This window comes from Anolis sagrei, chromosome 9 (genome assembly GCF_037176765.1).
Source record: "Anolis sagrei isolate rAnoSag1 chromosome 9, rAnoSag1.mat, whole genome shotgun sequence".
Lineage (NCBI taxonomy): Eukaryota > Metazoa > Chordata > Lepidosauria > Squamata > Dactyloidae > Anolis > Anolis sagrei.
Genome location: NC_090029.1, coordinates 23,404,978 through 23,428,357, shown reverse-complemented (window position 1 = coordinate 23,428,357; position 23,380 = coordinate 23,404,978). Strand labels below are relative to the sequence as shown.

At 43.3% G+C, this 23,380-nt stretch overlaps 1 protein-coding gene across 1 annotated transcript in view; it reads left to right on the top strand.

The window, feature by feature from the left end:
• ADAMTS7 (ADAM metallopeptidase with thrombospondin type 1 motif 7) overlaps window positions 1–16,554 on the top strand; it is a 43,046-nt gene extending 26,492 nt beyond the window's left edge. The window contains exons 17-24 of the mRNA XM_067471372.1: window positions 3,405–3,531; window positions 4,575–4,788; window positions 8,603–10,093; window positions 10,709–10,861; window positions 11,065–11,238; window positions 12,961–13,107; window positions 13,777–13,936; window positions 14,962–16,554. Of these exons, the coding sequence (XP_067327473.1) occupies window positions 3,405–3,531; window positions 4,575–4,788; window positions 8,603–10,093; window positions 10,709–10,861; window positions 11,065–11,238; window positions 12,961–13,107; window positions 13,777–13,936; window positions 14,962–15,119 (2,624 nt within the window). The 3' untranslated portion in view covers window positions 15,120–16,554. The remainder of the gene's footprint in view (window positions 1–3,404; window positions 3,532–4,574; window positions 4,789–8,602; window positions 10,094–10,708; window positions 10,862–11,064; window positions 11,239–12,960; window positions 13,108–13,776; window positions 13,937–14,961) is intronic.
• Window positions 16,555–23,380: the final 6,826 nt, after the last annotated feature.

Here is a 23,380-nt window from a genome sequence, read left to right as displayed (position 1 = left end):
TTATTATTATTATTATTATTATTTGAAACACAACAGGATTAGTCCACAGCAGACAAAATCAATCTGCTAGCTGTTTTATTGGATCACACGTCAGACACTTCCCAAGTGTCTAGGACTGTGTGATGTATTTTATTATTATTATTATTATTATTATTATTATTATTATTATTATTAACACAACAAGATGAGTCCACAGCAGACAAGATCACTCTGCTGGCTGTTGTATTGGATCACACGTCAGACACTTCCCAAGCATTTAGGACTGGGAATAATGTGTGCAGATCCCAATAAGGTGGCCTTCTGCAGCTGACAGATGGTAATTTTGTCAGTGCCGATTGTGTTTAAATGCAGGCCAAGGTCTTTAGGCACTGCACCCAGTGTGCCGATCGCCACTGGGACCACCTTTACTAGTTTGTGCCAGAGTCTTTGCAGTTTGATCTATAAATCCTCATATCGTGTCAGCTTTTCCAGTTGTTTCTCTTCAATCCTGCTGTCACCTGGGATTGCAACATCAACAATCCACACTTTGTTTTTTAACACGATTGTGAGGTCAGGAGTATTGTGCTCCAAAACCCTGTCTGTCTGAATTTGGAAGTCACAGAGGAACGGCTTCATTTTCTGTATCTTTTTCCAGCTTGTGATCCCATCAGTTTTTTGTTGCAGGCAGATGGTATTTGTGGCACAGGTTCCATTATTATTATTATTGTTATTGTTATTATTATGTTTATCCAATCAAATGGTGAAAGCAAGTTTAATTGATCAATTCATTTGTTGGCTGAATTATTATTATTATTATTATTATTATTATTAACCCACTTTTTCTCTCCACAAGGAGACTCAAAGTGGCTAAGATAAAGGTTTCCCCTTGACATTAAGTCTAGTCGAGTCAGACTCTGGGGGTGGTGTATTAGAATGTATTATTATTATTATTATTATTATTATTATTATTTATACCCTACTTTTTCTCTTCACAAAGTGACCCAAAGTGGCTATGTGTCTATCTATTATTATTATTATTATTATTATTATTATTATTATTAGTAGTAGTAGTAGTAGTAGTAGCAGTAGTAGTAAAGGTTTTCTCCTGACATTAAGTCCAGTCGTATCTGACTCTGGGGGTTGGTGCTCATCTCCATTTCTAAGTCGAAGAGCTGGTGTTGTCCGTAGACACCTCCAAGGTCATGTAGCAGACATGACTGCATGGAGCGCCGTTACCTTCCCACCAGAGGGGTACCTATTGATCTACTCACATTTGCATGTTTTGAACTGCTAGGTTGGCAGGAGCTGTGGCTAACAGCGGGAGCTCACCCCTCTCCCTGGATTCGATCCTGTGATCTTTCAGTTAGCAAGTTCAGCAGCTCAGCGGTTTAACCCACTGAGCTACCGGGGGCTCCATTATTATGATTATGATTATTTATATCCTGCTTTTTCTCTCCATAAGGAGACTCAAAGCAGCTAGCATTAAAAAGCATTACACTACAATTTAAAATATACCAACATGAAAACAGTATTAAACCTCATTAGTATTTTAAAAAACCCAATTCTGAACCAAAAAATGTGCCACACTCTCTAAGCTGCAGCTCGGTCTTTTTATATTCCAAAGGAAGAAAACATGTGCGTGCAAACTTTTTCCCCATTCACACTCCTCTCGACTTTCAGGGCCTCTTATCCTCTTACTGTTTTCCATTCTTCCTCCTTTCTCTTCAGGACATAAAGTCCTTTTGAACCCTTTTTACCCACTCTCATCTTTCTCAATTGCTTATCTGAGGCTCCGGCTGATCTCTGTTTTGTCTAGCAGAGACTGGCAGAATGAGCTTTTAGATCTGTGTTTCTCAACCTGTGGGTCGGGATCCCTTGGGGGGCCGCAAGGGGGGTGTCAGAGGGGTTGCGAAAGCCCATCAGAAAACACAGTACTTTCTGTTAGTCATGGGGGTTCTGTGTGGGAATTTGGCCCAATGCTATCATTTGTGGGATTCAGAATGCTCTTTGATTGTAGATGAACTATAAATCCCAGCAACTACAACTCCCAAATGTCAAGGTCAATTTCCCCCAATACTCAATATGCAACATTTGAGCATATTGAGTATTCGTGCCAAGTTTGGTCCACATCCATCATTGTCTGAGTCTACAGTGAACTATAAATGCCAATAACTACCACCACCAAATGTCAAGGTCTATTTCCCCCAAACTTTATCTGTGTTCATATTTGGGCATATTGAGTATTTGTGCCAAGTTTGGTCCAGAACCATCATTATTTGAGTCCACAGTGCTCTGTGGATATAGGTGAACTACAACTCCCAAACTCAAGGCCGATACCCACCAAACCCAGTATTTTCTGTTAGTTATGGGAGTTCTGTGTGCCAAGTTGGGTTCAATTCCATTGCTGGTGGAATTCAAAATGCTTTGATTGTAGGTTAACTATAAATCTCAGCAACTACAACTTCCAAATGACAAAATCAACCCCCTCCCAACCCCACCAGTATTCAAATGTGGGTGTATTGGGTATTTGTGCCAAATGTGGTCCAGTGAATGAAAATATTTATTTATTATTTATTTATTAACTTTATTTGTACCCCGCTAACATCTCCTGAAGGACTCAGTGCGGCTTACAAAGGCCAAGGCCCTCAATAAAACACCAGCATAACAAATACAACAATAAAACTCATAAAACAAACAAATAAAACATTAAACAATAACATCATGACACATTTAAAAACTAAGGGCCAGGCCAAATGTAGTGAATAAAATTTAAACAGTGCTGGACGTGACAGGTGAAATGTAAGGATTTGAGGGTAAGTGCAATGTGCAGGCAGTCTTAAATCTCTAATAAAGTGCGTTTGGGACATGATGCTGGGAGTTTCGTATTCTGGAAAGGCACACAACAGTCAGGTCTCCAAGCTCTTCCTAAATACTGCCAACGTTAGAGCTTGTCTGATGTCCTTGGGGAGAGAGTTCCAGAGTCGGGGGGCTACCACAGAGAAGGCCCTGTCCCTCGTCCCCACCAAATGCGCTTGCGACGCAGGTGGGATCGTGAGCAGGGCCTCTCTGGATGAACGAAGGGATCATGTGGGGTCATATACGGAGATGCGGTCACGTAGGTAGGTGGGTCCCAAACCGTTTAGGAAAATACACCCTGTATATCAGATATTTATTTACACGATGGTTCGTAACAAACCTTACAGCAAACTTACAGTTATGAAGTAGCAACGAAAATAATGTTATGGTTGGGGGTCAACAAGAGGAAATGTTTTAAGGGATCGCAGCATGAGGAAGGTTGAGGAACACTGTTCTCAAATCTTCCAATTCCTTCCTCTCTCAGTTTTCCTTTTCAACTTACTTATAGAACTTTAGTCTTATGAGATTCACACTCATAACATTTCATTCTCTTCCCTTCTCTTCCGCAGGGGTCCAAAGGCAGATGGTGCACTGCATGGAGAAGGTGGCTGGAGCCGTGGAAGAGCGCTACTGCGAGGGGCTCGGCCGGCCGGACGACAAGCAGAGGAGCTGCAGTGAAGACCCCTGTCCAGCCAGGTCAGCTCCTTCCTCTCCTAGCAGGCTTTTGCCTCCTTCGTTCAACCTGCCAACACTGAAAGGATCAATGTATTATCAAAGGCTGGAATCACTGGAGTGTTCTGTGGTTTCTGGGCTGTATGAATAATGTGTTCTGTATTTGATATAATAATAATAGAAGGTGAACAGTGTGCAGGTTTCATAGCTGAACGCCCCCGGTGGCGCAGTGGGTTAAACCCCTGTGCCGGCAGGACTGAAGACCGACAGGTCGCAGGTTCGAATCCGGGGAGAGGCGGATGAGCTCCCTCTATCAGCTCCAGCTCCTCATGCGAGGACATGAGAGAAGCTTCCCAAAAGGATGATAAAACATCAAATCATCCATGCGTCCCTTGGGTAGCGTCCTTGCAAACGACCAATTCTCTCACACCAGAAGCAACTTGCAGTTTCTCAGGTCACTCCTGACACGACAAAATAAAAATAGCTGAACGCTTTGCTAATTGCATTTCAAGCTACCTGTATTGGCTCGACTCTCATGCGCCATCGAATCTATTGTGCACCTCAATTTTTTAAACCTTGAAACCCAAAAAGAAGTATTTTCTGCCGAACGTAAGGTTCAGGGGCCAAAAGTATGCTCTTAATTATTTGGCCGAAAAAAGGTGTTGATTACAGTTGCTGCCTACTTCAAATCTCTTCTTCTGACCATAAGAAGTGGAACTCTCTGCCTCGAAGTTCCTTCCTTGGAGGTGTTTAAACAGAGGCTAGATGGCCATCTGTCAGGGGTGATTTGATTATGCTTTTCCTGCTTGGCAAAAAGGGGCTAGACTGGATTGCCCATGTTGTTTCTTCCAACTCTTCTATGATTCTATGAGAGTATTATTGCCCATTCTCTAGAGCAGTGGTTCTCAACCTGTGGGTCTCCAGGTGTTTTGGCCTACAACTCCCAGAAATCCCAGCCAGTTTACCAGCTGTTAGGATTTCTGGGAGTTGAAGGCCAAAACATCTGGGGACCCACAGGTTGAGAACTCCTGCTCTAGAGCTTGACTCCCGCTCTCCTCCTTTGCCAGGTGGTGGACAGGTGAATGGCAGTCATGTTCTGCCACTTGTGGGGACTCTGGCCTGGTCAAGAGGACGGTCCTCTGCATCCAGAGTGTGGCCCTGGATGAGCAGAAGGCCCTGCCACCGAGCCACTGCCAGCACCTCTCCAGGCCGGACGCCACAGCCCCCTGCAACCGAGAGGTCTCCTGCCCGGCAAAGTGGGCCACTGGCAACTGGTCCGAGGTAAGATGAGCCGAGAACAGCTCCTGTTGCAAAATCCATTGTTACTGATACTTCATACACCAGGCATAGGCAAACTTGGCCCTTCCAGGTGTTTTGGACTTCAAGCCGGTAGGCTGTTAAGAATGGTAAGAGTTGAAGTCCAAAACACCTGGAGGGGCCCAGTTTGCTCGTGCCCACCATACACTGTTTGCCAAATTGCCTTCTACATTGTTCAGGTTCAAGGGGCTGAACCCTGTCACCATAACACTATGTAACATGATTTTTCTACTACTAGTGCTATTGATTATGATGATTATTATTTCTTACCTACCTTGTACTACAAGTACTACTACTATTACTACTACTTATTATTATTATTATTATTAGTTACTTACCTCATACTACTAGTAGTTATTATTATTCTTTTTCTTATTATTTGTAACCTGCCTTATACGACGACTACTACTACTAATTATTATTATTAGTTACCTGCCTCATACTATGACTGCAACTTATTATTATATCATCATCATCATTATTTTTAACCTGCCCCCTACTGCTACTATTATTATTAATAATAATATTAGTTCCTGCCTCATGCTACTACTACTACTTATTATTACTATTCATTATCTGCCTCATACTACTACTACTACTTATTATTATTATTATTACTATTAACATTAGTTACCTGCCTCATATTACTACTACTACTACTACTACTACTTATTATTATTATTATTACTATTAACATTAGTTACCTGCCTCATATTACTACTACTACGACTTATTATTATTATTACTATTTGTTATTTGTTATCTGCCTCATACTACTACTGCGACTTATTATTACTATTAATATTGGTTACCTGCCTGGAGCCCCCAGTGGCGCAGTGGGTTAAACCCCTGTGCCGGCAGGACTGAAGACCGACAGGTTGCAGGTTCAAATCCGGGGAAAGGCGGATGAGCTCCCTCTATCAGCTCCAGCTCCTCATGCGGGGACATGAGAGAAGCCTCCCACAAGGATGATAAAAACATCAAATCATCCGGGAGTCCCCTGGGCAACGTCCTTGCAGACGACCAATTCTCTCACAACAGAAGCAACTTGTCGCTCCTGACACGACCAAAAAAAAGAAAAGTTACCTGCCTCATACTACTACTACTACTTATTGTTATTATTACTATTACTTTTTGTTATCTGCCTCATACTACTACTACGACTTATTATTACTATTAATATTAGTTACCTGCCTCATATTACTACTACTTATTATTATTACTATTAATATTAGTTACCTGCCTCATACTACTACTACTTATTGTTATTATCACTATTTCTATTTGTTATCTGCCTCATACTACTACATATTATTATTATTGTTATTATTATTATTACTATTAATATTAGTTAGCTGCCTCATACTACTACAATTGCTACTACTTCTTATTCTTATTTTTTTAACCTGCCTACATAATGTAATAGGTTCAAATGCTGTTCCTCTAAAGTTTGGACTAAAACCCGCAGTCTGTTCACAGCAGACCCATGACGTGACCTGGGCTTTCCAAACATTGCATGCCGGTGACACACTTTGATGGCGTGGATCATTTTGCGACACGGTCACTCAGTTTTATTAGCAAATCAACCCTCATAAGAGATGTACATAAATTGTAACAGCAAGATACATGGGGAAACAAGGTATCTCACAAAAGCCTTTCATTGATATTTTTAAATGTATATAATTTGTTGCTTATTTCACATAGACTCAGAGCGTTCTCATTACGTTTGTGTGACACAGCGACACACTGCAGCCGTGACACACTCATATGTCGCGACACACCATTTAGAAAGCTCTGCATCAGCTGCTACACATTGCCTTGTTGGAAAAGGAACTTCTTATCTCGTTCTTTGCTTTTCTGTTATTTTGGGTGCCTCTGCACTGTGGTATTAATTAAGTTAAAACGGCCTAGCCGTAGCATGATTTCCCAGGATTTTTGACCTCTGCTCAAACTGTAAATCAGTGTGTTTTGGGAGGAAACAGCCAGGCCCAGTGGGGTTTCTATGGAGCAGAAACAAGGGCTGTTTTCAGACGTGGGTCTCCCTAAAGTGCGCTCTTTCTCAATGGGGAGGCCTTCGCATGCGCCTGTGGAATGCATTTGTGAGATTAGGGGGTTGTTTTTGAGGCTGCAGAAAGGTCAGCGAGTGTCTTATCTCCTTTCTTCCCAAGAGACAGTCTCCTTTGTTGTTTGTGGGCAAACCACAGTCTTGCGTTCCTGCCTTCAAGAGGAATCTCTGTACTGTGTTTTGCCTTCGGAAAAACCAAACATATGGATGGCCTTGGATGCCTCCGGGCATCAGACTTTTTAGTTAGTTAAGTCATTGAAAGGTTCAAGTAAAAACAAAGACAATTACAACACATGGAGAGCACAACTTAAGACATGTTATTAAAACAAAGAAACACAGGCATTTAAATATCCTCAAGGCATCAGATCTCTGAACTTGCTGACTGAAAGGTCAGCAGTTCGAATCTGGGGAGCGGGGTGAGCTCCTGCTGTTAACCCCAGCTTCTGCCAACCTAGCAGTTTGAAAACATGCAAGTAGATCAGTAGGTACCGCTTCTGCGGGAAGGTAACGGCGCTCCATGCAGTTGTACTGACCACATTACCTTGGAGGTGTCTATGGAAAATGCCGGCTCTTCAGCTTAGAAATGAGCACCACACCTCAGAGTCAGGCACAACTGAACTTAATGTCAGGGGAAACCTTTACCTTTTTGCCTTATTATTCATCCTGTTTTAATGTGCACATATTTGTATATTTTAAATGGTTATGCTGATGATTTCATGTTAAGCCTAATAATAATAATAATAATAATAATAATAATAATAATAATAATACAGAAGGCCACCTTACTGGGATCTGCATGCATTATTCACTGATACATCACACTGTCCTAGATATTGGGGAAGTGTCCGACATGTGATCCGATAGAACAGTTAGCATAGCAATCTTGCTTGCTGTGTACCAATCTTGTTATGTATCTAATACTAATAATGATGAAGATGATGATGATGATAGCAGTAAAGGTGGTCCCAGTGATGATCAGCACACTGGGTGCTGTGCCTAAAGACCTTGGCCTGCACTTAAAACCAATCAGCGCTGACATAATTACCATCTGTCAGCTGCAAAAGGCCACCCTACTCAGATCTGCGTGCATTATTCGCTGATATATCACACTGTTCTAGATATTTGGGAAGTGTCCGACATATGATCCAATACAACAGTCAGCATAGCAATCTTGCTTGCTGTGTACCTATCTTGTTATGTATCTAATAATAATAATAATAATAATAATAATAATAATAATGTCAGTAAAGGTGGTTCCAGTGAGTGCAGTGCCTAAAGATCTTGGCACTTCAAACCAATCCGCGCTGACATATTTACCACCTGCCAGCTGCAGAAGGCCACCTTACTGGGATCTGTATTTGCCAATACATCACACAGTCCTAGACATTTGGGAAGTGTCCAACGTGTGATCCAATATAACAGCCAGCAGAGGACTCTCTGCTGTGGACTCATCTTGTTGTGTTTCTAATAATAATAATAATAATAATAATAATAATAATAATAATAATATGAAATCCAGCATATATATCTTGTTTGCTGTGACATACTTTCCTTTTTTGTCAGTAAAATAATAATAATAATAATAATAATAATGATGATGATGATGATGATGATGATGATGCCAATTTGGAAAAAAATGAGACCTACTCCCCAAATAAGTCCTAGCATGATTTTCCAGGATTTTTGAGGCTGCTCTTTCTCTTGCCTTTCTAGTGTTCGGTGACCTGTGGAAGTGGAGCTCAGAGACGCCCCGTCTACTGCCCCCGTGACGCCAGGGCCAGCTGCGACCCCTTGCAAAGGCCGGCCTCCGAAATGTCTTGCGTGAAGCTGCCATGCCGAAATAGTAATAATAATAATAAAGTGGAAAACACCCTTCCAGACTGGTCTGGGAGTGGCTCCTCCAACGAGATCAACTTCATCCCTGAGCGCCCAATGCCCAGATTCAGCCCGTCCTCGCCCAGGTCCGAAGACCTCAACGTCATCACCGAGGAGGACTTTTCATCTCCCGACAGCAATCAAAAGGGGAACGTCTTTGTGGATGACTTTTACTATGACTATAATTTCATCAATTTCCATGAAGACCTTTCTTATGACTCAATCGGGGAAGATTACAGTAGGAAAACTGAGACAGTCCCAGACGTTGAGGTGAAGACTGTGAGCAATGCAAAGGATGATTCTCCAGAGAAGGGGCCCTCTTTCCTCCCAACCATGAAGGTAGAAGATGGAAGCAGAAGCTTGCCAACTCCAGTTTCTGAACAAAAGAACAAACAAGAAGCTGTCAAGGTTGAGGGGAGCAACATCAATGCCAGTTTACCCAATTCCCTTGGCTTTGTTGCTGACACCTCAACCAGGCCCTCCATTCCAGAGCAAAGGGAAGGCACCCAGACAGATCCTTCGCCCACATCAGCCGCAACAAGGAATTTCCTCGTTGGAAACAGTCACCGTTCCTCCACTAAAGAGACCTCGGAAAACCTTTCCGAAGAGGACGGGCTGTCTCCAACTTCCCTTCCTTCGTTGGCCAATATGAATCCCAGTTTGCCTTCTGGCAATGGAAACAATGGCGATGAATTTGTAACAGCACAGCTTCCCGACAGCAGGATGGAAGATCCTGAAGGTTCAGCGCTTCCCAATGGCTCGTGGAAGACGACAGAGAGCGGCAAGGAGGAGGCAAGCATTACCCTTGCGGTCCCGATAGAACGTGGGGACAGTCCAGCAACTCCAGATGCCCAGATTAGTTTGGTCACAACTGTAGCTCCAAGAACGAAGCAGTGGTCTTTCCAGGTCTCCTCCCAGGGAATGCCTTTTGCAGGAACGACCCCTGCCCTTTCCATCCAGGACACGGCTGACTATCCTGGCTCACCTGCACCCCAGAAAGAACCGTTTCTATCTCATGGTCCAAGGCTACAGTTGCCTTCTGCACCTACGTCTCTGGCACAGGGCTCTACCTCACCTGGCCCTCTGCTTCCCAAGCCAACCTCACCAAGATCGAAGGAACCCAGTGAGATGAAAATAGACTCGGAAAATAGGAACCTTTATTTTCCTGGTGGGCAAGAATTCCTCGGGGGCAGGAACGAAAGCGCACCCAACGGGCTCAACTGGGTCTTTGCTGGTCTTGAGCCCAACCTCACGGTGGCGTCTTCAGCACCATCTTCTATCGCGGCAGCTGTCTTCAATGCCAGCTGGGAAGCCGGAAACTGGAGCGAGGCAAGTTCTGTGGTGGGAATCAGGAGCTCCCTCTTCCCTTTCCAGGGAACGGTTCTCTGCCCAGCATCCCGTTGAGAAGTAGCACAACATAATGGCAGAGCTCTGAGGTTAGAGTGGTGGGACTGAAGGGTCGAGTCTGATGGAGGAAGGACAAAGCTGGGCCCTCACTTCTTTCTAGGAAGACTAAAGACCAGGCATGGGCAAACTTCAGCCCTCTAGGTGTTTTGGATTTCAGCTCTCACAATTCCTAACAGCCCTTGTGGGAGTTGAGGTCCAAAACACCCGGAGGGCCGAAGTTTGCTAATGCCTGACATAGACTCTTTATAAGGAAACCATTATAACGAGAAGCCTCCTTACCGAAGCCATCAAAGAATTCAATTGGTGGGTTGTGAGTTTTCTGGGCTGCCTGGCCATGTTCCAGAAGCATTCTCACCTGATGTTTCTCCCACATCTATGCCAGTCATCCTCAGAGGTTGTGAGGTCTATTGGAAACTAGGCAAGTGGGTTTATATATTTATGGAATAATGTCCAGGGAATAACGGAGGTGGGTCTCTTCATGCCCCATTGACCTCCATGGGGCTGAGCTGGGTATTTTGTGGTCTCTCTTGGTTGTAGTGCTCCACCACCTGTGGCCTGGGGGCCATATGGAGGACCGTGCACTGCAGCACTGGGGATGAGAAGGACTGCAACGCAGCCAGGAGGCCCGTTCCGGCCCGAAGGTGCTACCTGAGGCCCTGCTCCACCTGGAGAGTGGGAAACTGGAGCAAGGTAGGTGAAGGCAACCATGGCAAGGCACTGCATCATAAGGAAGCACCCCCTGATGTCCTCATGCTGTATCTCCCATTACTCCCCCTCGTACAGCATGAAGTACAAAACACCTGGAGGGAGGATCGAAGTTGGCCCATGCCTACTGTAAGGGGTTTGTCTAAATGACCTTTATGGACCCCTCCCAATTCTTGCTTCCCCCTCAGTGCTCCAAGGCCTGCGGAGGCGGAGTGAAGGTCCGGGATGCCCAGTGCGTCGACACCCGAGATCAGCGCCCCTTACGCCCCTTCCATTGCCAGGCCGTCCCCTCCAAGCCTCCGACGCGCATGCCTTGCCACACCGATCCTTGCCTCGGATGGTACACTTCTGCCTGGAGAGAAGTGAGTGGAGCTCTGGGAAGTGTAGGAAGAGCATCGATTCTTGTGCATAGAGAAAGTAGTTGGGGACAGAGGGGATCCCGTTGGGCACACCTCTGTTTTCCAGATCTAGGTTTACCATATTTACTCAAATCTAATTGTTCACCTGGTTTTGGCTTTATTATTATTATTATTATTATTATTATTAATGATAATAATAATAATAATAATAATAATATATTTATTTTATGTATATCTCACTATATCACTTCCAAATGAGATCCAAACTAGCTTCCCAAATGACCTTCCCAAAATGAGGGTGCATATTGGATTTGCGTAATATACTCCTCTTAGTGCTGAGCCAAAGCCAAAGGAAAAGCAGCTTCAGGAGCTCCTCTTTGAAAAACCTAATCTCGATAATAATAATAATAATAATAATAATAATAATAATAATAATAACAACAACAACAACAACAATTGTTATTTTATTTACAGTATAATTCAAACACATACACATTGTAAAAATTATCTATATAAATAAAATGTAGTGTTTGTTTGTGGGATTAACATAACTCAAAAACCACTGGATGAATTGACACCAAATTTGGTCACAAGACACCTACTAACCCAAGGAGTGACCATCACTCAAAAATTGATTTTTGTCATTTGGGAGTTGTAGTTACTGGGATTTATAGTTAACAAACAATCAAAGAGCATTCTGAACTCCACCAATGATGGAATAGAACCAAACGTGGCACACAGGATTCCCATGACCAACAGAAAACACTAGAAGAGTTTGGTGGGCATTGACCTTGACCAACAGAAAATACTTAAGGCCGCTCCCTTCACCAGGGCAATCAAAACCCTCCTGACAACAAGCCATCCAGCCATAGATATAGATAGATATATATGATTCACACACATATAGTATTATAGATTTGAAAGGGACCCCTAAAGAATGACAATTATATGTTGCATGTTCCAGAGTAGGCAAACCAGACAATCTCCACATCAACACTGACAAAGAAACAACAAGAAATACTGTTCACCCACAAGCATAAAGACATTATAGATATTAGAAACCAACACTTTTTCATTACTTTATTTTCCAGATCTGCAGACTGGGCCACAGCAACACATGGCAGGGGATGGCTACTGCATACACACACACACATATACATATGTACATATGCATATTGAAAAGTTTCTATAAAAATACATATTAACAGAGTAAAAGGGAAAGAAAAATAAACTGAATCAGACAATTTTCATGATCGAACGTATATAATAATATAAAGAGCAGAAGTATTACTGTTCCCAGGGGGGAGGGAAAATGCGTTGCCTTTGGGCTGATATGGGTTGGATAGAAATAGCGTGCGTAAATAAATAAATAAATAAATGGATAGGTATAAATAGTAGAAAAGTACAGAAATGTAATTGTCATTGTTATCATTTATCTGCATGACTAAGTAAAATTCTATCTTAAAAAAAGAAACACTGCACAATAGGTTTGCGTAAACATCTAAAACAACCACTAGGTGACATTCAGAAAACTTTAAGCAAAGGAGACCCACAGTTTACAAATGGAAGCAGGTGGCTATGAGGTCACAGAGGTGTCCGCTCTGTTATTTAGTCCAAAGGAGCCCTCCCAGGTGCTGAACCTGATCTCTGTTCTGCTTTGGAGTGTCCCATCTCAGCATCTCTCAAAGTGCCTCCTTTCCCACTAATAGCCTCTTTCCTACCCAGTGCTCTGAGCTGTGCGGAGGAGGAGAGCAGGAGCGCCTGGTCACCTGCCCTGAGTTTGGACGGTGCGACGAAGCCCTCCGGCCCAACGCTACCAGGCCATGCCACAACCAACCCTGCACCAAGTGGACGGTGGGGCCCTGGGGCCAGGTAAGCTGGCCTTGGACCCCCAATGGGCGGGAATACGGATGGTTTGCAAGTCCTGCTAGGATGTGTATACAAGTATACAATTAATTGTGAGCATAAGGCAATTCATTGTCTGGTGCAACTATGCAGTAATCCTACACAACAAAGATGAAGTAATGCAATACTTAATTGGATGATATTTCTATGAATTGGGATAGAAATTCATCAAAAACATCATACTGGTGTTTTTGATGTTTTGTTGGAGAGAGAGAGATGTCGAAGAATTGGTTGCAAGTGGAAAGAAGGAGAGGTTGTGTTTTGTACAGACTGTTTATGTGTTGTATCGCTGTAAGAGATAAAAGCCTTATTGATTTAGAAAGATACTTTTGCTGTTCAAATCAGGTAAACTCCAGAGTTACTATGGGCCCTTCCACACAGCCATATAACACAGAATATCAAGGCAGATAATCCACAATATCTGCTTTGAACTGGATTATCTGAGTCCACATTGCCATAAATTGCAGTTCAATATAGATTTTATATAGCTGTGTGTAAGGGAGCTAAGAGCTAGCTTCCGCTTGTACATGGACAGAACGTTAAGGTACAAAAATACCTAACATTGGTCATCTTTGGGAGAGAGCCGTGACCCACGGAAGCCAATCTTTGGGACTCAATTTCCACTCTGCCTTGCAGTGCTCGGTCTCGTGCGGCGGGGGCATCCAGCGGAGGCAAGTGAAGTGCATGAACACAAAGACAGGTGAAGCAGAAGAGGACCGGAGCCGCTGCAGCCACGAACGTTGGCCGGAAAACATCCAGAAGTGCAGCCCGCAAGACTGCAGCCTCGGCGAGCCGAGTAAGTGGAGCAGAGGCCGTGGGATTGTTTCCTGAATTGAGTCACCTGGACCCCAAGTCTGACCTCCTCTAGGCCTCTCTGGCGGGTTTATTGGGCCAAAAAATGGTGCTATACCCCAGTCCTACAGGATTCATGGGGTAGATACTTAGCTTTTCTTGTTGATAGACTGAACACAGAATCCCAACCAAATTAGCCCTGCTGTTGCACTCCTGGCCTGGAAATACCAATGATCACTGCACCACACAAGAGTCCAAGAATATAAGCAAACAGTTTATTATAGAAACACATAATAAGCATATGAAATTCAGAAATAAGGAAGGAAGATATATAATCCAAAAAAGGTTTAGCAACAGGTGAAAACCAAACAGTAATCCAAATGTCTCATAAAGTTCCAGAGGTGACAAAGTCCAGGAACAGCCAGAAATCACAGGTACAGCATAAGTCCACCAGCAAGAAGGTATAACTAAAATGTGAACAGGAGTACATGGAACATAGAAGATTTCCAGGATATATTAAATCCAAAACCAAGGCTAGACTTGAACCAGGAACAAGAGAACTCAGGCTTAGTTTTTCACTCTAATGCAGCATTGCCTGAACTGTCCTGACGGTAAACAACTTATTGTTTAATAGACATCCATGAAAGCATTATGTCTTCCGTGAATTTTCTCCACAACTTTCCCACGTAATCTCTCTGACCAATACAATTTATTTTTGGCTCTGATTTGTAAATAAAGACTTTTGTTGATCTCTGTGGCTACAGGTAGTTTCTCCTGGGAACCCTCCCTATCATTCAGCTCTTCACTTGCTGCCTTATCTGCTGTTGCTACTTCTGACTCCCCTGAAAGACCTTGAGGCCCTGCACTTTCCAAGCCAGTTTTCTCACAGAGAGTACCATAATTTCCCAGACTTGAGAGCCCATCACTTTGTGCCAAAGGAAAGCTCTCAGTCCTCTCTAAATCATCAGTTAAACCATAATCTTCTGGGTGATCTACAACACATGCCTTGTCCTCTCTTTCCTTGCCCAGGCGTTTCCTGCGACCGTGACCGGCTCTCCTTCGGTTTCTGCCAGACCCTGAGGCTCCTGGGGAGGTGCTCCTTGCCCACCGTCCGTGCCCAGTGCTGCCAGTCCTGCCAACGGGGCGACAACCAAAACCGTGGGGAGCAGCGCGCCTCCCGGAAATGAAGACCGCCCCCTAAAGCACAACGGCCGAGGTCCAGCCACCCCTACCACTTATCCCTTTTACAGGACCGGCTTCCAGAGTGACGCTCTCACCTCTCCAGGTGTTCCTCCCCATTCAGCCTACTGCGGCAATGGGCCCCTTGCCTCATTCCTGGGCAACGCACAGCAGTGGAGGGCAACCTTGGATGCCTTGAATTCAGGAAATTATACTTTGGCTCCAATACTGCCGCAAAAGGCTCTCTGGTGCTATCCCACATTTGGCTCCATTCAGGTCTCTCTCTTGGTGTTGGCGGGCCAGCACAAAGCTCTTTGGACTGTTGTTGTTTTCATTGTTTGTAAACCTTATTTTTTAATATTTTATACCACTGAGCATCTAGCATTCCAAATGGTGTATGTTTTGTTGCATGGGTCTTTTTTTACTCTGCAGGTGGTCTTCTTTTTGTCGTCAAACCACCTCAAATGAAACTCCAAGAGAGGCTTCCTCGCCAGTGGGCCTTTGGCGGTTGTCAGATTGCAACTCCCATCATCCCCTCCATCCATGAGTATAGAGCCCTCTGCCATGGTTCAGTGCTATGGTGTCACGGGAGATGTCGTCTTGTAAAATCTGCCAAAGAGTCCATGGTGCTACTCCCAGGATTCCATAGCAATGGGCCAAGGCAGCTAAAGTAGTGCCAAACTGCATTAATTCAATCATGTGGATGCACCCAGAGGTAGCCTTTGCCTTGAAGATGCATTGCCTTGTCCCTTTGTTTAGCATCTCTGTTTAGTCCTCCCTGGATTGCCGCCATGGCTTTGCTTCGTGATGGAATGAGTTGAATGGATCCCCTCGCAGGACCCGTTACAACTGGCCAGGACTGCTGGGAGTTGCAACCCGATACTACTCAGAGGGCCAACTTCATGGTCTTGGGGATGGTTTGACTTTGGCCTGAGAATCCAACTTGTTCCTTTTGATGGGACCTTTGAGGATCAGTGGGTCTCCCTCCTTAACACCATCCTTCGGCCAAACAAGAGGCCCAAGATCTTTCTCTTTCGTCTCTTAACTCAGGAAAAACGTTTGCCTTTCCATATTAACATCGCCATTGAGCAGGATTTCCTTTCTCTTCCTAATATACTTTGGTCTTGCTCTGTTTTGGGAACTAAAGATTGCATACTTTGGGGGTTTGTTATCACATGTATTCCTTCACAGAGGCTCCGAAAAAATGCCACGGGAAGGGAACGCAGTGGAATTCTCCAAATGTCCCTGTTTCTGAGTTGCCTTCAATTTCAGTTTTATCTATCTATGAAATATCTCCACACAAAGACAGAACGGGAATGCAAATGCCTTCCCTTTTGGCACAGACATACAAGAGTATGGCTGCAATTTTGGTTTCTTTTTCTTCTTTTTTTTAAATGACTATAGCTCTCAAGTGTGTTAAATTAAATTCTTATAACAAACAAAGAGCCTTGTGTGTGTCTTCCTCCACAGCCTGCCTATCTTCTCTCTTATACTAACAACAACAACAACAACAAAGGATTCTCCCAGGAAGCAACCAGCTAGGCTTTGAAGCTGCAAGGCCATTAAATGCTCATCAAGGTGGTAAATTGCAACATTCATACTGGTCTCAAGCAGACAAGAGCTCTTTCCCCCACCAGGGACATCATTCCACAGATATATCAACCCCATGTTTGTATGATAGAAGAAATTAGAGGAAAAGAGAGGAAATTACATTTACAAACCAGGAACAAAAATCATGTTGCATATTATTATTATTATAATAATATAATAATAATAATAATATAATAATATAATAATAATAATAAGTGCTATGCGTTGGAATGACCACCGGAATGGACTATGACTACGAGACTGATTATGACCCAAACAAGACGAAGCGGATTTTTAGTTTAATTAGCTGTGTGTTAGTAAGATGTGTGTTATGGCCCTGAATTTACTGTAACTGTTGTCTTTATGTTCTATGTTCTGTACACCGCCACGAGTCGCCTTCGGGCTGAGAGTGGCGGTTAACAAATGCAAATAATAAATAAATAAATAAATAAATATTATTATTAATAATAATAATAAATATTAATAATTAATACTATTAATTATAATATTAATAACCCACCTTTTCTCTGTCATAGAAGACTCAGAACAGCTAACACTAAAAACCGTCACAATGTGTGAATTAAACCATTGTTGTGTGACTGTTATTTTCCAAAGTCCTCCCTTTAGCCAAGCAAAACGCATACAAATGCCTCTAAAACAGCATGTTCCACTCAGTCCCAGCCCAAACGTCCCCCACAACCAGTAGACTCCTGCTGTTTTCCCAGGGACTTTGGGCTCAGGAAAGCAGATGCAAGCCTCCATTGAAATGACTAACAACCCCCCAAATGCATGGATTCTCTGCTCCTTTCCGGTGCGGCACGTGGCTGGAAAAAGTGGCACCATCCTGCATTGTTTCTCTCATGAGATGCCTCTCCGAAGGAGAAGTCTGTTTCCTGTAAACACTGACTCACATCTGGTCCCCTTGGTAACCAATGTCCATTTGGGGTTTCTTGGCCATGGGTCTTATAGCTACCCAGAACAAAGGAAGCTGCGGCAAAACAGACCAGCATGGCCTCCCTTTGCTTCAAAGGCCAAGAAACGTCGGAATGAGAAACGTCTGGAGTCAAAATCCTGCTATATTTATTGGGTCAAACAAAATGCACAGGGTATACCTTGTGCATGGGCAAACTTGGGCCCTCCAGGTGTTTTGGACTTCAACTCCCACAATTCCTAATAGCCTCAGGCCCAGGGCTTCAAGGTCAGTCAGAGGAGCCAGAAACTGCAACATTAGATAAGGACGGGGAGGGGGGGGGGAGAGCCTGAGACTGTTCGGAATTGTGGGAGTTGAAGTCCAAAACACCTTCAGGGCCCAAGTTTGCCCATGCCTGGTCTACCACTTTGCTGCAAAATTTCAGAACAAAATATGGGAATTTCTTCCAGTGCAAAAAGCCGTATATGCTTTGAAAGGCGAAGGAAGGTGCAAAACGTGCTCCTTGCCCTAGATTTCCAATGTGTGTAATGCGAAACAGATCTTGTGAAAGACATACTTCCTTGGGATCTGAGAACATTCTTTTCCTTCTATGCAACGAGGACTCTGCGCACAGACCTCTGCCAACGGACTGCAATTTGCAAATCCAACACTATGTCACAAAAATTGAAAAAAAATTCTGAAAGTGTTATTCCCTGTTTTATTGTGCAGTCCTTCCTTGGAATGTAGTTGTTCTCCTTTCAATCCAATGAATGCCCTGGCAGACCATGCAAAAAGAATCTGTGAAGCCCGCCTCTGTTGCAAAAGGTGCTGCAGGATGTCCCACAAAAACAAAAAAAATTGCAGTTTAATACACATTTTCCATGTTTTTATGATTAAACCAATTAGGAAATAACTTTTATAACCCAGGAACAAAAATCGTGTTACACAGTATGATTCAATTCAGCTGTTTGTAGCCTTTCTTTCCTTGTTTAAGGATTGTGACCTGTAAATCCCTTAATGAATATCCAGAAAGGATGAAATGTTCTGGAAGTGGTTTGGGGATAGTGTCATTTCTAATGTCAGCATTGTAACTATTGATCCTTTTACATATTCTCCTATATGTCCAATGCAGAGTGTGGAAGGATTTTGTTGGCAAAGATTAATGATAGTAGGTGCAAAGGCACTTCAACATTTCAGTCCTCCGTCCGCTTGTGCCCACACAAATATTTCTACGATCCTTTCTGTACAATCAGCCGCTTTGTAGAAATGTCTGGAAATGCCATTCTGACTTTGCTGAGAAGCTCATCAGCCCAACAGGCCGTTTTCCTAGAATGACTCGGTTTTTAAACCCAGATGTTGCTGGGTTTAAAAATGAAAATGATCACAACCAAGATAATTTGGTGCTATAGACCTGCGTGGATGTATCTTTGGGGCTGTTGTGTAGTGAGCATGTTGCCTTCATAGTTGTGAAATACACCAGTAGAATACGCTGGATATATCAACTGACTAATTCACTGAAAACTTATTTAATGCATCGACTCTAGGTGGTCTCTGGAGATGATTAAGCAGAAGCTGCATGGTTGTCTGTCAGGAGGGCTTGGATTGTGTGCCCCTTCATGGCAGAAAGAAGGAGGTTGGTTTAGATGAGCTTTGGACCTTTTGCTACTTTAGTGGAATATAGATTGCCTGGAAATCCATTGGAGTCTGCTTCTCTGGAGTTGGATGGCCATTGGAAGGCTTGGATTGTGTTTTCCCCCCTGCCTGGCTGAATGGAGTTGGCCTGGATGACCTTTGGGTGCCCATCCAACTTTGTGATTCTAAAGACTCCCAGACATGCAGTCATCTAAAAAAGAAACATTGAAGGTTCGTACTTTGTGTTGCTTTCCAAGAGAGACTCAAGGGTTCCGCAGGCCATGCTGCTGTTCCTTGATTTTCAAAATCCCAGACTGCAAAGACAGAAAAGGCAGACCGAACCCCAGATGCTTCTCGGATGGAGGAAATGACTTTCCCAGCAACAGCAACCACTGATTTGGGGAAGCAACAACTGCCACAACAAGGAGCCCCTTGGGGCTGGGGCTTCCGTCCAAAGGAAGCACCTCCAGCAGATGTTTCCAGCGGAAAAGTGTGTCTGGAAAGCCGCCATTGGGCCCAAACTGAAAACTTCTGACTCCAGGAGGAAACCCACCCTCTCCCTGTGGACCCCATCTGTTTAATACGAGGAGCTCCAAGCCATGTGCTTTAATGGCCTTCCCAATGCCACTTTTGGCATCTTGATGCAAGGAACTGCCAAATCAATGGGATTTCCGTTGCCTTATTATTATTATTATTATTATTATTATTATTATTATTTGATACACAAAAGATGAGTCCACAGCAAACAAGATCACTCTGCTGGCTGTTGTATTGATCACACATCGGACACTTCCCAAGCATCTAGGACTGGGAATAATGTGTGCAGATCCCAGTAAGGTGGCCTTCGGTAACTGACAGATGGTAATTTTGTCAGCGCTGATTGTGTTTAAATGCAGGCCAAGGTCTTTAGGCACTGCACCCAGTGGGCCGATCACCTTTACTGGTTTGCGCCAGTCTTTGCATTATTATTATTATTATTAGTCCCAGGGTAGATTGACGTGTTCACGTTCTGTAGCTCTTTCAGGCTTGTGATCCCACCAGTTCTTTGTTGCAGGCAGATGGTATTTGTGGCACAAGTTCCAATGGATCATCTGAGCAACGGTGTTATGCCTCTGCTTGTACTCCGTCTGCACAATCTTTTTGCAGCAGCTGAGGATGTGATCTATCGTTTCTTCTGCTTCCTTGCAGAGTCTACACTTGGGATCTGTTGTCGACTTTTCAGTTCTGGCTTTGATTGCATTTGTTTTAATGGCTTGTTCTTGAGCTGCAAGAATCAGACCCTCCTTTGCCTCTTTTTTCCAAGTTCCATTTGTGAGCCACATCCGTGTTTTTCCTTGTCCATTTGGCTCTGAGTTTTTCCCAGGAACTGTCCATGGAGAGCCTTCTTTGGCCAGTTTTCTCTTCTGCTCTGCATTGAATTTTTACGGTATTCGCTCTTTGTCTTTTGCACTTTAAGCAGTTTTCTACTGTTGACTTCCATCAATGTTGGTTCTTAACTACCTTCCACATTGTTGTTGTTGTTGTTGTTGTTATTATTATTATTATTATTATTATGTTTATTTATACCCCACCTTTCTCTCCAACAAGGAGACTCAAAGTGGCTTACATTAAAAGTCTTTCAGTACAGTTTAAAATCTATAAATATATAACCGTTAAACCATGGCAGTTTACATAGCAATTGATTCAATGGGTCTAGTCTGGTTAGGTTAACTAATACGGTTGAGATCCTACATAGAAGAAACAGGGTTCGGCTTTAGGAAATCACACTGCTCTATATAATAACAACAACAATCCTACAATAACAGCAACAACCGTAAAGGTTTCCCATGACATTAAATCTACTCGTGACCAACTTTGGGGGGTGGTGCTCATCTCCATTTTTAAGCCAAAGAGCCGGCGTTGTCCATAGACACATCCAAGGTCATGTGGCCGGCATGACTGCATGGAGTACCATTACCTTCCCACCAAAGCAGCACCTATTGCTCTACTCACATTTGGATGTTTTCAAACTGCTAGGTTGGCAAAAGCTGGGCCTAACAGCAGGAGCTCATCCTGCTCTCTTCGGATTCTAACCTGTGACCTTTCGGTCAGCAAGTTCAGTAGCTCAGCAGTTTAATCTGCTGCGCCACCAGGGGGAGCTACAATAACCCTATGTAACACAATTTTTGTTCCTAGGTTACGAAAGCCATCTCCTTATTGATTCTATCATAAATACTTGGGAAAAGTTAACTGAACTGCAAAAATTTGGTTTCTATGGGAGGGTCATCCTGCAGCACATTTTGCTCTAGTTTTTCAATTAATATCTCATAGTTCTATTACAGCGATGGCAGCAAAGAGTTGTGACATCTCAAAGAAGCCAAGTCTGGAGAACAAACAAGGGAGAAAAGGAGACACAGGGTCTAAGGAGACACATGCTAAAAAGATAGTTCTTATTTTCTAAAGAAATCCTGACATATTTCAGCCAAAACATGCAGGGTTTTTGCAAAAACAAAAAAACCCAATCTTCAAACATTCCTGAGGCTCATCCACTTTCTCTCAAACACATTTGGTCTGGCATCAAGCTTTCCTGGACTAAATCCACCCAAAGGCACAGCCTCAGATGTTTCAGATGAGCTCCAGCCCACAAAAGCTGGCGCCAAATAAAATCTGCACACTGCCTTCTCTTGAAAGTTGTATCTGTTCTGAAAGAGAAGCCAACCCTCTTGTTTTCCTTTGTATCTGAAATTGTTTGCTTCTCTTTCCTAATGTGGGAAAGAGCTCCACAGCCACCTCCTGGTCAAAATTGAGCAAAACATGCAAAACTGTCATCTTCTGGCCTCCAATGCCCAACATCGTGCAACTTTTGCAAATGTACCACGATTAAAAGAAGGAAAGGTGAAATCTTGACATTTTTATTGATAGCACAGACCTCATACCCCACATCACATAACTCTTGGCTTTTCATTAGGCAATCCCTCGTAGTCTGAGGATGATGGTTCTCCAAGTGTAGTGAGTTTGTAGGTGGCTGTGGAGCCCTATTCTTGATCCACATGTTCTACCACAGTGAGGACATTAGTTTCCAGGTGTCAAGGTTGGCTTGAAGCACCTTCTTCTTGGCACGTTTCTCCCTCCATTCGTGCCTTTTTGAATTCCACAGCACTGCTGGTCACAGCTGACCTCCAGTTAGAGTACTCAAAGGGTAGGTCTTCCTGGTTCTCAGTGACTATGCCACAGTTTTTAAGGTTGGCTTTAGGTCCATCTTTAAATCTCCACTGACATTATGTTTCCTGTTCTTGAGTTGGGAGTACAGTAACTGCTTGGGAGATGGTGATTGGGCATTTGGAAAATGTGGCTAGTCCAGTGGTTGATGGTGCAGGAACATCATTTCAATTCTGGTGGTCTTTGCTTCTTCTTCCAGCACGCTGACATATGTCTGCCTGTCTTCCCAAGAGATTTTGCAAGATTTTTCGGAGGCAACGTTGATGGAATCATTCCAGGAGTTGAGTGTGACGTCTGTAGACAGTCCACATTTCGCAAGCGTATAACAGGGTTGGGAGGACAATAGTTTTATAAACAAGCAACTTGGTATCCCTACAGATGTCCTGATCTTCAAACTCTCTCTGATTAATTTGGAAAAATGCTGCACTCGCAGAGCTCAGACAGTGTTGTATTTCACATTGTAAGTCAATGTTGACTTTTGTGGAGAGGTGGCTGCCAAAGGAGTGGAAATGGTCAACATTTTCTAATGTTACACCATTAAGCTTGGGTTTTATTGAGAAGACAATGCAAGAAGCTGTCAGAAAATTGAAAGGAAACATCACTAGAAGTCTGTGTGGAAATTCATATGTCATATGAGAAGATGACTAATGCAAGCTCTTCAGAAAAGCAAGAACTTCTATCAAATGAAGATGGGGAAGAAAGGCCTACATGTGTATATGTTTATATTATGTATTTTTATAAACATATGGAGAGATCCCAAGTATGTTAACCTGGAAGTGGCTTCTACTGGGCTCAGTGGATTGACTCCTCAGCAAAATTTTGTCGATTGCAGCCATAATGTGGGATTTCTGTCACACTTTCCTTGAGACAGATCTAAAATGCACTCTTCTTCGCCTGCTTCCACCTAGCTTTATTTTAGCAACATTGAAATAACTCCGA